The sequence below is a fragment of the Camelus dromedarius genome, chromosome 10, assembly GCF_036321535.1.
Source record: "Camelus dromedarius isolate mCamDro1 chromosome 10, mCamDro1.pat, whole genome shotgun sequence".
NCBI lineage: Eukaryota > Metazoa > Chordata > Mammalia > Artiodactyla > Camelidae > Camelus > Camelus dromedarius.
The window spans coordinates 3,206,130-3,221,026 of record NC_087445.1 but is presented as its reverse complement, the minus strand read 5'-3'; the positions used below and the strand labels follow the sequence as shown (position 1 = coordinate 3,221,026).

The window sequence follows — 14,897 nt, the reverse complement described above, 5'->3', positions numbered from 1 at the left end:
CCGTCGCCGCTGCCTCTCGTCCCCAGCACCGTGCAGCCTCCACCGAGGAGGGAAAAGTCCTTCTCCGGCTCCCACAGACCATCTGCTCCTCTTTGAGTCATAAGACGAGCCGATCCTTCCCATTATCTCGGCACACATGCTGTTGGTGTTCAAAACGTGCTTCCAGCCTCCCCTTGTAAAATGAAGTCAGTGTTTGTCTCATTTGCCTCTTTCCGAGACAGAGTCATGGGGTTTTTTGGGGTTTTTCTGACACATTACAGAAAAAGTTTTCCATTTTTACCCTTTCTACTTTGGCTTCCTGTGATTTTTCAGGTTCTCTGTATTCCTGTGTGCTGAATGTGTAGAGCAGACTGACAGCCTGTGTTTCATTATGATCACTTCAGCCCTGAATAGCAGGCGGTCCCTTTTACCCTGGCTCATGAGGACAGGCGTTCAGATGTGGTGCACATGCGCCCTGGAACACAACACTGCAAAAAACATAATGAGAGCCTTGTAGTGCATGAATCCTATACTCGTTAGCTAAGTCTATCCCCGAATATATGTGGATGAGTAAAATTCAGTTATGGTGCCTCTAATTCATTTAGGTTTTTTTTAAATCAAAATCACCTTTGGTGGATTTAGCGAGGCCAAGACTGCATAGCAAACCTACTGACTCCACTGCAGTGGATGAATAAAGTTTTACTTCTAAGTGCTGCAGCTTAAATATATTCTGGGCTATTTTAGCTCATAAAGTCATAGAATATTAGGGTCAGAAAGGACCTTAAAAGTGATTTTGCCTAACCTTGCATATCCCTGACAGCCACCCAGCTTCTAACAGAGTATTCCCAGGATCCAGATTTCACCGCTCCAGCAAGCAACAGCTTCCCTGTGGGAGCAGCTTGTCTTAGAATGGACTTCCTTAGATTGGACTGGAACCTGTCTGCCTGGAAAGTGTGCCCCGTCCTCTTAGCCCTTACCTCCAGAGTTGCACAGGACTCACCTTCTCATCTGAACAGTCCACATCTCTGAAGACCATTGTCTTTCGTTTTCTAGTCGCTAGGTCACAGGCTTTGGTAAATTTGTTCCATATACTACAGGGCTGGGAGAACAGTTCCCTTCTTGGGCTTGGGTCTTTGTGATCCTCTCCGTTGACAAGGGCTGCGTTCTCCAGGTGTGTCACCCAAACGCAGCACTTTGTTTGAGGTTATACCCATAAAGAATGCACTGGAACAATATAGTTTCTTCCCTCGAACTGGATAGTCCAGAAAAGAAAAGACAAGCATTAATAGAGTTAGTTGAATGCACTCAACTACATACCATACTTCATTTTTAAACTCAGTGTCATACACCTTCTCATGGCAGTCTTCCCTAACTCCTGTTCTAACTCCTGTGTATTTTTTTCTCCTTAGTAACATAACATTCATTGAGTGTTTCCGATATGCCAAGCACTATTCTAAGCAATCTGCATACATTACCTCTTTTAATCCTCAAAATGGCTCTGTGGGATATGTACTAGTACCGTCTTCCTCCCCGTTTGATAGAAGAGGAAACAGGCGTATAGAAGTTGACCACCTTTCTCCTGCTAGTGAGTGACAAGAGGCAGGATGAAAGCAGAAGTAAGTCTGGCTCCGGAGCCCAGCTCTCCACATCAGTCACCCATTGCTGCCTGTTGAATTTACAGACAATTTAATATACTAACTCTTTTTCAGAGGTGAATGCTTCCTTTTTGAAAACCTTTTTGTCCTTATTAACAATTGTTTTATTAATTCTGGATCCTCATTCCATCTATGGTTGCTGTTCTTGACTGTGGATGCTGTCAGTCAACCAGTTAGACTTCCAGACTCGACTCATTTGCAAATTTGTTAAGCCAGATAAGTCATCATTCCTTGGGGACAGCCCTAAGTTTCATCTTTCATCTTCCTACCCTGCTTATCAAAATTTGTGGGGTTTTTTTGTTTTTCCACAGTTCTGCTAACTACAGGGTCCTATCATCCTCTTCAGCAGCTGACCTCTTCTCCCGTTGGTACCGACCACTGGCTCCTTTCACCATCAGGGGACAGAATATTCCTTCTTCACTTTCCTCTGGCTCCTTGGAGAAATGCCTCTTTCTGTCTTAAATCATTTTAGCGATTGCCTTTTCAACACCAGAGTGATATCCTGCTGTGTCTGCTATAGGATAATGGTCCCTGATGGGGAAAAAAGCCTTCATTCTGGGCAGCTGTTAAATCCATTGTGAAAAGCACACAGACGCGCAAACTTGCCAAACACCAGCAGCCTCGACACAGCACAGTTTCATTAGTTAAAGGTGCGCGCAACATTTGGCGTAGTTCTCTTTGGAAGTGCCATCCAAAGGCAAGGTGGTGTTAAGGGCTCACTACGAACATCTTGTAGATGGAAAACCTGTTGCAGAAGCAAATGGAGGGTGTAAAATTCCTGTACTTTCCATCACTCTGCCGCCATTTTTTTCACCCAGAATTTTAGTAACCTTTTCACACAGTGGTATAAACTGGGCAGGAGGAGACGGGGTGGGGGGGGGGGATGTGTGTCAGGAGTATGCCCAGACCTAGCTTACCAGAATTTCAGCAACACCTGAAATTTGTTATTTCTTTTTATTTGTTTTCTGATGACAGTGCAGCCAGGAGCAGGCTTACAGACCAGCCCCTGAAGGGTTTACACTCAAAATCAGGGCTCCCGCAGAGGGAAGATACAAGGCTACATTTATGTGCCTGGTCTTTTTTTTTTTTTTTTTTTTTTAATTCTTTTATTTTGGAATAATTTTAGACTCGCAAGCAGTCACCAAAGTAATAGAATTCCTGTGTACCATTTCCCCTGCTTTGTGCATATTGTAACTATAGGGTGATATTTCTTTCTTTCTTTCTTTTTTAAATTATTTATTTATTTTGTGGGAAGAAGTAATTAGGTTTATTTATTTATTTTTATTTTTTAGTGGAGGTACTGGGGATTGAGCCCAGGACCTTGTGCATGCTAAGCAGACATTCTACCACTAAGCTATACCCTCTCTGCTAGGGGTGACATCTTTCCAATGTCTTTGCCTGTCAGAGGAAGGTTTAGCTGGCACTCCCTGACCCCAACCAGTATTCATCATGATGAGAATACCATCACTTTTATTGTGCTTACAAAATGCCAACAGGCACTCTGGCTAAGCGCTTTCAGACGCTGCCACAGTCTAATGAGGTGCCACGGTCACTCTCGTCCCCTTCTTAGATATGAAAGAACTGGGCTCCGTGAGACTGTGAGACTCACTCAAGATTATGTGGCACTTGGGTGGCAAGGTCAAGGTTTACACCCAAACTGTCAACCAGTCTGTTACGCTGCTTCCCCAGGAGATCTCGCTTATGTGTTCGGGGCTCCGATTGGTACCGTGAGGCCAGAGCCTCCACAAAGGTAGTATGTAACTTCCTCTGTCACTGCGGGGTGAGTGAGGCCCTGCTCCCGGCCCGTCAGACCCTGTAGGGCAGCTGCAGCTGATAGACAAGGATGCTGGAATGCTGATTAATCCCTTTCTGTCTCGTTTCTGGGCTGCTTATCCCAAGCTCAGTAGCGAGTTTGTAGATGAAGATATCTCGTGGCTCTCACTTTTACTGCCAAGGAGTACAAGACAGAGAATGCTGGCAGACGGCCCGTCTGAGCTGTGGCAGGGCAGGAGGTGTTCAGACCCAGGCTGACACGCCTGAGCACCTTTCAGTGGCATTTTCGCAAATCCCACCCTTGGCGATAGTCCTGCAGAATCAGTTCTTTCTTCAGGAGGTTTGATTCCAAATCACATCGCTGTGTATCAAATCTCACTGCCATCAGACAGCTTTTTAAATGTCCGTACTGCTGCTGTGAATGCAGCGGGAAAGGAAGGAGGTAGGCAGGGAAAGGTCATGCTAATCTCAGTTGTTACATCTGGTGCCAGGTACAACAGAAACCAAGGGCAGTTAAGCCCAAACGACCTTGGTAACTTGATCTCTCGCATTCCATGTATTCCAGCCAAGGAAATAAACACTGGCGTATAGTGTGGAAGAGATGCTTAACACTTTTACGCTTACAAAGTGCTTTCATATTATCTTGGCCTCATCACACTCTTTACAGTGAGGAAATTGAGCTGCAGGGAGAGTAAACAAGTCGTCTCAGGTTCTCCCCATCATATTTGGCACAACCAAGACAGGGCCCTGGATCTTGGGGAGGCCCCAGAATGCAGCAAGGACTTTGATGTTTCATGGACCTCGGTTCCAGCCTCAGCTCTGCCACTAACTAGCTTTTTGGACATCACCAGGCCTCACATTCCTCCACTTTTAAATGGGCCTAATCACAGTACCTGCTCCATCAGGTTCTTGTGAGAGTAGAGCTTGGCAGAGTACCTGGCACAGGGAGGTAACAGGGGTGGTAACTATTAGTATTAGTTCAATTCTCCATCCATTAGATAGGAATCTAGCTTCAATTAATAGAACAGTAAAGCAATGTTGACTTATACAAACGAGGGTTATTTTTCTCATACTTTAAGAAGTGTGAAGGCAGGAAGTCTTGGGCTGGCCAGCAGCTGAATGGTACTGTCAAAAACTGTTTACCTTCTTTCATACCATCCTGGTCTCCATAGCATGTTGATTTGCTGCCTCGTGGTTGCAAGGTGGCTGCTGCAGCTCCATCCACCATGTTTGGGGACAACAGGAATACTCCAGTCATATTTCCCCTTTTGTAAGGAAAGCAAAAACTGTCCCAGAACCCCACTCCTAACCACAGCAGACACTGCTTTTGTCTCCATAGCCTGGACTATGCCTTCAGACTGACTGTAGCTGCAAGGACCCTTGGAAAGTAAGCATTTAACTTTTCAGACTTAATTATTCAAGTGTCAGGGAAGAAGGTGGGTGAGAATGGGAATAGACTGAGCCAACTGTATTTTCTACAGTTCTTCCTGCCTTTCACAATGTCATTAAATTTTTTTTATTTAATTGGTCCCCAGGTGTAGAGGGTGTGGTTAACCCTAGTCAGGTGCTCATGGCCCACAATCAGCAAAGCCCCCTTTCTCGGCTGATTCCATTTTATTCTCACAAAATGTACTGTTTCATGTGCATCTATTTTTTCTTCACTTTCTGATTGAAATATACATCCATGGTAATGAAATATACATCCAATGTAAAGCACTATTTGTCATCATGAAAGCACCACTCAGGTTAATATACAGAACATTCCCACCATCCCAGAAATCTTCCTTCCTTCTCCTCCACTCCATCAGTACTCCCTCCCAAAGGTAACCGTTATTCCATTCTGTATCCCCATAGGTCTGTTTTGCCTGTTCTTTGATTCATTTAAACGCAATCGTACATTTGTATGTAGTCTTTGGGGTGCGACTTCTTTCACTCACCTGTGAGAGTCCTCTGCTGTTGCGTGTAGTGGTAGTTCCTCTGTCCCCTGCTTTTTTCTCGGTGCATTGTCTCCCCGAGCAGACTTGGAGAAGGGGTATTATGAGCACCAGAAATGGAAGCCACCCCTTTTCCACTTGTGGAGTATCTTTTCCTCGTAAAACCCATCCCCTCTGATTTCTCGCAAAGCTTGCCTGGGCACTGCTCTCTCCAGCACCACGTCTCCTTTAAGAGGAGTCTCTTGGGGACTTGTACATTTGCCTTGGATGCTGTCAGCATGAAAGAATTTTCCTGAATGCCTCTTCTTTTGGAGATGGGGGAAGAGGAGAGTAAAAGAGGGATGCTTTCTGGAAGGATATTTTTAGTCAAAGGAGAAAAGCACTGACCAAAGTCATCATTAGGAACTTGAGTCTGGAAGCCAGCTTTTGGAGCAGAGATTTTTAGGTTGCTTTCCTATGTTCCTCTCCTGCTAACAATCTCCATTCAGAGTTCAAGGGCATAAGAAACTCACAGCAACTCTGTCCCTCTTGGGGCTGGGGAAATTGGTTTGAATTTAGGCTGTCGCTGGGAAGTCTTCCTCCCCCGAAGGCTGTGGGTGGTGGACTTTGCTATCAAAGCCAGCATGGCTTTCTTTATAAAAACACTCAACTCCAGGACAACTTGCGAGCAGGAATAAAGCTCTTGCTTTTCAATGGAGTCTTAAATGAAGATGAAAGGGACTAGTTATTCCTGCAAGTATGGTCACGTAGGTAAGTCAGGGATCAACTAGAAAAATTCAGACTATGCGGTTGGTTCTAATGGTTGGTTGCCGTTGTCCCTCCTTTGGGGGTCTGCTGGTTCTGTGCCTTGTGTCTGCTGGGACAGTGTGCTGGAAGAGTCGGCAGAGACTTAATTGGGAGCTCTCTGCTTGGCAGCTAGAGCAGATTGCAAGGGGGCTGATTTGGTCCTCCTCAGGTGCTTCCATTCAGTCCAGCACCCTTACATGTTTTGTCTGTGGGTATTTAGGACTAAGTGGATGAACCCCTGAAATCCATTGCCTCTAACATCAGATGAACAACTTTGAATTTAGCAATATTTATTGCTAACAACTTTAGAAAATGTTACTAAGTTTACTGAGGAATTTCTATATCCCCAGCCTTCACAGGAGGCTTTGAGTGTATTATTTCAATTATTCTCCACAGGACCTGGGGAGATAGGTAAGGTTATGCCCATTTTGCGGATGAGTAAATTGAGGATTAGAGAATTCAATAACCTTCTACTAACTAACAGGTAGTAAGTAGTAGGGCTGAGATTGAACACTAGGTCTCCCAGATTCCAAAGGCTGTGTAACACTAGCTACCTTTTAAAGATAACCTGTTGCCTGTCCATGTCAGCCCTCTTGTCAGCCCTTGCCTTCCCCTTACCCCAGCACATGCTCTTCAGTGTTTGTCCAATCAGTGACTGGGTTTTGAACAGCTGAAATCTGCAAATAGCTTGTCACTTATTTTGATCTTAGCTAGTTGTTGAAGTGTCACTGTAACATGATTATATTTTATTAAAGGAATTTTTAAAAACATTTATAACCATAGAGCATAATGGAGAACATTTTGATAGACAATAAGGAAATGTTGGTTTCAACCTTAATGTCCCCATGAATCAAAACAAGCTGTGAGACCTTGAATACAGACTTAATTTCTGTGTGCCTGTTGCCCTCATTTGTGAAATGAGGACATTGAAGTATGTGATTACTGATGTCTCTACCTTTTGCAAAAACATGGGCCTCTGTGACTTTTTCGGTTTTGTTTTTGTGATTCTGAAATGGCTTCAGAGTACAAATATTTCTTAAAGGAGCCTTAATTACTAAGTGCAAATCAAGAGAAATGGATAACATTGGGGCTTTCAGAATTTTTGGAAAAGATGTAAGTTCTTTACTCTTCCAAGTAAAGCTGCATTTTCCATTGCACTTCCCAATCCATCATTCCCACCAAAAGAAAAGTGTATAGTTTCTTTAATAATTTCACGTTGGAGCTTAGATTCCTTGCGGGTCTGGCAAGCTTTAATCCTGGATGTAAAATATTGCCAACGGCCAACCTCAGGTGGCCAACCTAAATATAAATCTCTCCTTGTTCAGTGTATGAATGTATAATGTAAACTGTTTTATTAAATTATACCTGGTACTACTAAATAGAATTAAAACGCTGTTGAGCAACTCTGAAAGTAAGAAATAAGACGATATTATGGTCTAATTAGTTAAGAAGATGCTTAAAGAAAATTTTATTGCATCCTTTTAGACCTAATAAAGAGAAAACGGGCCACGTGAGTGACTCAGGATCATCTGTCATCAAACATGGGCTCAATCCGGAGAAGGTCTTCATGCAGGTTCATTACCTGAAGGTAAGCACACCTGAGTGGCAGAAGGCAGTTACCACGATGCAGCACTTTTTAGCTTTTACGTGTAAAAATAGTGAAGGTGAGTAACGAGGTTGGGGCCAAACAAAAAACCCGTCAACATTGTAGTGACATTTGACTTAGATACCTGACTGTCCAATCATTAAAGCATTTCGTACCCAAAAAATGAGGCATGAGTCAAAGGAAGCTGAACGATTCCCCTCGGTACCTCCCGTCTCCCTGCTTCACGTCGGCTTTGAAGGGCAGAATCTTAAAACTGCTGTCAGGTTCCAACGGGAAGATGGGAGTAATAAGGAAGTATTTTAAGCTGTAAAGGCCTTTCCTGACAGCTGAGGGGGAGAGGAGCTGGACCCCGCTTCCCTTGTGGTCCATGATGGACATCGGGCTTCACGTAAACCAAGGAACGACGAGCTGGTGAGACCATTAACAGATGTGTTGAAAGCAAAGTAGCTGATCCTGAAGTTCCAACCCAGCCTTACTACTAAGAATGTAATGGGCTGCCTGGGACGAGTCAGGTAGAGCATCCTAGATGTGCATAAAGCTCTGGTGGGTAAGTTAGTGTTGCCTTTGTGAGCATTTTTCTGATGAACCCACAATAGGCATCTCTTTAAATTCTTCTTCCTTCCTTCAGGGCTACTTCCTTCTCCGGTTCCTCGCCCAGAGACTTGGAGATGACACCTATTTTTCATTTTTAAGAAAGTTTGTGCACACATATCACGGGCAGCTGATTCTTTCCCAGGTAATTTATGAGTCCTCACGAGTCCATGATACACACCTGGAGAGGGTGTGGCATGTGGCAGCTAGATTATGTGAGTATGAAAAAGGAGGGGAAAGATTTACGATTTAATACGATAGGAAAAATAGGAAGTTAATGGAGTGGACACAAGGCAGTGTTGTTTCTGGGAGGGCAATCTCCCTGTGGTTTAGGACAGACTGTAACCCAGGGCTGTCCTGTGCGCAGTGATGTGGGGAGTTGCACCTTAAGGGACCTTGAAAACAAAAACAAAACAATCATGCCGACCCCTCTGCCTGGAATGAGCTTTGCAAGGCTGGCTCCTCCTCATCCTTGGTCTCAGCTTCAGTGCTTCCATCTCAGAGACACTTCAGCTAAAGAGATGTGCATCCACCCTCTTCTCCTCCGTCCTTTGTCCTTTTAGTTACCTTCATTGCTGTCACCACTGTTTTAATTACATTTTCCTTTATGGGTCCATTTGTTTCTTTTCTGTCTCTTCCATTCTATGGATACGCTCAGCAGGGCCAGACCACACTCTCTGTTTCACCAGTACTTAGTAATGATTCACACGCAGTGCACCCACCGTATGTATTTGATAAACAAATAGATTAAAGACAAGATACACTGAAGTAGTCAGACAGCCCGGCCACAAAAGTGCCGGAGGAAGACTCTGTTTACACGGGTGTGGGGCCGAGCTGCACTCAGTGAGAAAGTTAACAGAGAGGCGGAGGCTCTGAAAACAGTGCTCGTAGCTGACGGAGAATAAAGGATGTGCGGTCTCAGCACAGAGTGGACGGATGTGTGTTTTTGATATTTGACTCTTGTGCTCATATGCAGTTTTAAAGTCACGTTGCCCACAACGTTCAGCGTACAGGATGTGCGTGTATGATCTGAGCACGTATGCAGGGAATAGCGTGCGTGTAACAAGACTGGATGGCCATTATTCCTCATCTCCACGTTCTTTTTATTCTTTCGCTTGAGGGGAGAGGAGGTCTTCCTAAACAGTGTTTGGAAGGGCAGCTTGAAAGCTGGCTCAGGAGTCTTCTAGGACTGGCTGGCTGAACAGCCCAAATGCCTACGACTAAAAACCACTTCTCACCAATATACTGTAGCGTTAAAGGAGCTCGTTGCGTTTCCCGTGACTTCTGAGGTTCTGCTGTCAACTTCCCATGGAACACTCAGTGCTCCCTCCTCCAGATCATTCCATTTTCCTTCTGTTTACTTCTTTTGAATTACAGATTTGTTGTTTTTCAAAAAAACAGCTTTATTGAGGTATAACTCACATACCATAAAATTCGCCCTTTTCAAGTGTACAAGTCAGTGGTTTTGGGTGTATTCCCAAAGTTGGGCAACCATCACCACTCTAATTCCAGAACATTTTCATCACCCCCAGAAGAAACCCCAAATCCATTAGCAGTCACTGCCTCATATCCACCTCCCCTCAGTCGTAGGCAACCACTAACCCACTTTCTGTCTCTACGCATTTGCCTATTCTGGACATTCCGTATAAATGGAGACGTTTATACAAATGGAGGCCAATAAGATGTGGCCTTTTGTGACTGGCTTGTTTCACTGAGCATAATGTTTTCAACGTTCATGTTGTAGTGTGTATCAGTACTTCATTCCTCTCTTTTTATTTCACTTTTTACCTGTTAAATTGTGATAAAATACACATAAGAAAATACACCATTTTCACCATTTTTAAGTGTACAGTTAGTGCATTAAGTACGCTCACATTGTTGTGCAATTCTCACCACCATGCATCCCCAGAACATTATCATCTTCCCCAAATGAAACGTGTATCCATTAAACAATAACTCCACATTCTTCCCTCCCCCTAGCCCCTGGCAACCACCATTCTATTTTCTGTCTCTGACTTCGACATGGGTACCTTAATGCAAATGGAATAATACAATATTTGCCCTTTTGTATTGGCTTCTTTCACTTAGCAAAGTGTCTTCAAGGTCCGTCCATGTTATAGCATAAGTCAGAATTTCCTTCCTTTTTAAGACAGCGTTCCACCGTGTGTGTATATACCAGACTTGGTTTACCTAGTCATCTGTTAATGGGCACTTGGGTTATCTACACCTCTTGGCTCTTGTGAGTAGTGTTGCTGTGAATATCAGTGTACAAATATCTGTTTGAATCACTGCTTTCAATTCTTTTGTGTATATACGTCGAAGTGGAATTGCTAGGTTATATGCTAATTCAGTTTTTTGAGCAACTGCCATACTGTTTTCCACAAGGGTTGCACCATTTTACATTCTCACCAGCAATGCACAAGGGTTCCATTTTCTCCACATCCTCACCAACATTTATTGTTCTACTTTTTTTTTTTTTTTATAATAGCCATTATGGTGGGTGTGATGGATGTGAAGTGGTATCTCTTTGTGGTTTTAATTGCATTTTTCTGGTAGCTAATCATGTTGAGCATTTTTTCATGGACTTACTGGCTATTTGTATATCTTTTGGGGGGACATGTCTATTTAGGCCCCTCGCTGATTTTTTTATTTGGGCTGTCTTTTATTATTGAGTTGTAAGGGTACTTTATATATTCTAGATTCAAGTCCTTTATCAGATTTATGATTTGTAAATTTTTTTTCCTGATTAAAATTACTCCTATGTTTTGTTCTAAGAGCTTTGTAGTGTTAGCTCTTATATTTAGGCCTCATCCATTTTGAATTAATTTTTGTGTAGGGTGTGAGGTAGATGGTCCGACTTCCTTCTTTTGCATGTGAATATCCAGTTGTCTCATGACCATCTGTCAAAAAGACTATATTCTCTCCCTCCATTATAGTGTCTTGGCACCCTTGTTGGAAATCAGTTGACCATAAATATAAGAGTTTTTTGTGGACTTTCAATTCTATTCTATTGATCTCTAGTTTTGTCCTTTTGCCAGTCTCATAGTTTCAAAATTGTTGCTTTTTCACCTGACACTCATAAAAAAAAATTTAAACACTATCAAAGGATACAAAGAGAATGTAAAATATCATTCTAAATCTCACAATCCATGAATATCTACAATTAAGATTAGGTGACTGTCATTTGAGAAATTGCACTGTTTCTTTCTTTCTATATATTATGTATGATACATACCTGTGTGTATATGGGTATATAGTACATATAGATGTCTGTGTATGTTTATAAACATGTATAGATACAGAGATGTATTTAGAAATAATGCTATAAAAATAGAATTATATGTGCTTTTTAATGAAATGTTTTAAATTTTATTTTACTTGATTTTAGCAAGTGAAAGAGAAACTAAGGTGAATATAAAAGACTTTCTTGAACTTCAGGTAAATGTAAGAAAGATCATTTCCTAAAAGATTCTTCTCTGGTTAAGAATCACAATTACCAAAAAAAAAATCTCTTTTACTTTTTTTTTTTAATTGAAGTATAGTTGATTTACCATGTTGTGTTAATTTCAGGTGTACAGCATAGTGATTCAGTTATTCATATATATATACTCTTTTTTCAGATTCTTTTCTGCTATATGTTATTATAAGACATTGAGTATAATTCCCTGTGCTATGCAGTAGGTCCTTGTCTGTATAAAAACTCTTTCAGAGGAGGTTGAAATTATTACCTTTTTCTCTTTAGGTATATATTTCATTTTTAGAAAGCTTCAGTTTATTCACTGATGTAAAAGATCAGGAAATCAGTAGTTAAGTATTTCTCCTACTTTTCACCCAATTCTAGATTTTTCTTAATTAATATTTTTACACAGTTAAGGTTTATATCATTAAAATGTGTGTTGTAGCTATAATTTTCACAGTTGTAAAGTCCTCGCTCTGTATTTAAAGGATTTCGGTATTCACCTCCAGTCATGTCACCATGCTTCCATATTCATGAGTGCTTTATTTTGATTCAGTTCTTTGTTGGTTAAATTTAATTATGAAGCTGATGTTCAAGGTGCTTGAAAATGTTTGTCTGTTACCTTTATATTTGAATTACAAACTGGCTGGATATAATATTCTTGGGCCATATTTTCATTGCCCCAGAACTTTGTGGCTATGGCTCAACTGCCTCCTGGCATTAAATACTGCTGTTGAAACTTTTGAAGTCAGCCAGTTTTTCCCTCTTTCTACCACTCAGGTAACAGAAGAATTCTTTCTTTACCTTTGATGTTTAGAAATTTAATCAAAAAATGGGTTGTTGTCCGTGAGTCTGCAAATTTTTTTTTCCTGGAAAACAGTGTGCATTTTCAGTCTTAGTGTCTATTCTTTTTTCTTTCCATAAAATTGTCTTAATTGTATCTTTGAACACATTCCTTTTTTTCCCTTGCAGGGTTCTGAATTTCAAGGTTACCAGTTATCCTTATGTTATGTCCTGTTTGTCCTCCATACTTGTTATTTTCTAGTTGCTTTTGTCATTTTGTTCTTCATGACGTATGTTTATCTCAAGCAATATTATTATCTTTATTATTATTAATGTTATGATTATAACATTATTGTCAATTTTTTTTCTCTAATGTCTGTTCTTTTCCTTGATGTTTCTATTTAATTAATACTCTGATAGTGGTAGTCCTTTTTTAAGGACCCAAATAATGCTTTGCTTTGAAATATCTCTTTTCATCTCATTTTATTGTTTTGTCATCTTGTCTTTGAGCTTTCATTTGCCTGAATTTATGTTCCCATTATTTTCTTTTAATTTATATTTTAGTGTAAAACATTTGTGGAGAATTTTCTTCTGTTCCTTAGATTAAGTTTTCTTCAAGACTGAATTCTTTGTCTCTTAGGTTATGCTTCTTATTTCTGTCTCTCTCTTTATATGAGTTTCTGTTGTGTTAGTTTGCATAGTTACCATACTTCTTTTCTTGCTCATTCTCAGCATGAGATGCACTGTCCTGACCTTATATTTATTCTCATTGTATTGGAACATTATCCTTAATTTCTTTCCCTACTTGTCTCAGACATGTTTTTCTTCCTCTCTGAGCTATGGTTTGAAACTTGGATATTATGCATGGAAGGAGTGGAGGGGAGGAGCTCCAGTGGATCTGTGTACAGCCTTTGTTGCAAGAATTTAGCTCCACCAACTCTTGAAATTTTGTTAAATGTCCCCAGCCAAGATTCTCTTCATCTAACTCAGGTGCATTTTTTTCCATTGCAAGTACTCTCTCAATTAATATTGTTCCTCCAATTCATCTTGAAGCCCTAGAACCTAAATAGTTCATGAGAGTGTCATCCTTGGTTGTTCATTTCTTCAGTTTTATTCATCTCACTTGAGCAAACATTTTCACAGTCAAAAAAAAAAAAAAGAGGAAAAATTAAGATATTCCAGTTTCTTTCCAAAAGTGTGGGTATTTGGGAGAATTTGTGGGGTTTGGGCAACTCACCAGTCCCACTACCACTAAGCGTGAAGGAGGGGGCGACAGAGAGGGAGGGTTGGAGGCTGTGTTGGAATCTTACGTTTCTTTCTTTAGTTGTCTCTTTGAAGTTTATGCCACAGGCTTTGCTTCTTTTCTTGTTTGGATGCTGTTAGTGGAGTTTTGGCTGACTTTTTTTTTTAATGGATTGTGTTTTTGTTTATGTTGCTAGTTAGTTATTGATGAGGAAGTCCATGATTCAGTTTCTTTATTAAGAAGTTCTTCAATTTCTTCTTCTTTCAACCGACTTTTGAATTCTTTCCTTTCTGAACACCCCATCTGCCCAGCATTTCAGAAGTTACCATCTTTCTACTTCCCAACTAAAACTTCTTTCTTGAGCTTAACAATGACTTGTTCCTGACCATTTCATTTCTTCTTAGTTCTTATCCTGCCAACATTGTCCTTATTTCAACATTTTGATTTTTGTTTTGCCTCACCTACTTCCTCTTCCCCATGACCATGGTGATTGTTCATAAAACATCTGACAGAAATTCCTAATCCATGTAATTATCAAGCCAGAGTCACAGTCAGGTTATCCAGTAGAATCTATATGCACCTGCTTTTTACTGAATACTACAAAATAATTACCAGTACTACAAAATAATTACCAAATTAGCCATGTGCCAAAATCAGTGTAGTTTTTTTTTTTTAATCTTAATCCTTAATTTAGTGTTGTTAGGTGATAATCAAAATAAGCTGTCTGGGACTGACCTAATTAGCATATAGATTATTAGGAGAATAGAAAATGAAAAAAAATTCCCAAGGAATGTATTTTTTTAACTAGGCATGAGCTTGTAACAATTGTCAAGGATCCAGATAAATTTTCACCCCACCCCCACGTCGAAATTATTGTTTCTGCTTTTGGGTTAAATTTGTTTTTTCAGGCTCTAGTGGTGACAAACTGGGAACCCTAGTATTTGTTGCTAAATGACGTTGTCAGTGATCCTAGATCAACGTCAATGCCCTAAGTCCTGCCATTGATGCTAGCATCATCCTTGAAGGAAAGCCCTCCTTGTCCAATTGAGATTTGTAAGTTGCTTTTATAAAAGTGCCAGCACACTGAAGG

At 40.9% G+C, this 14,897-nt stretch overlaps 1 protein-coding gene across 7 annotated transcripts in view; it reads left to right on the top strand.

Moving 5' to 3' along the window:
- AOPEP (aminopeptidase O (putative)) overlaps positions 1-14,897 on the top strand; it is a 324,357-nt gene that overhangs the window by 200,776 nt on the left and 108,684 nt on the right. For 6 of the 7 annotated variants that reach the window (XR_004135281.2, XR_010382565.1, XM_031447195.2 and 3 more), the window contains exons 8-9: positions 7,613-7,715; positions 8,362-8,469. Coding sequence is in view for 5 of the 7 variants with exons in the window: in XM_031447195.2 (XP_031303055.1) it covers positions 7,613-7,715; positions 8,362-8,469 (211 nt within the window). In the remaining 2 variants the exon portion in view is untranslated. The remainder of the gene's footprint in view (positions 1-7,612; positions 7,716-8,361; positions 8,470-14,897) is intronic. The other variant, XM_031447198.2, reaches the window with a different exon arrangement.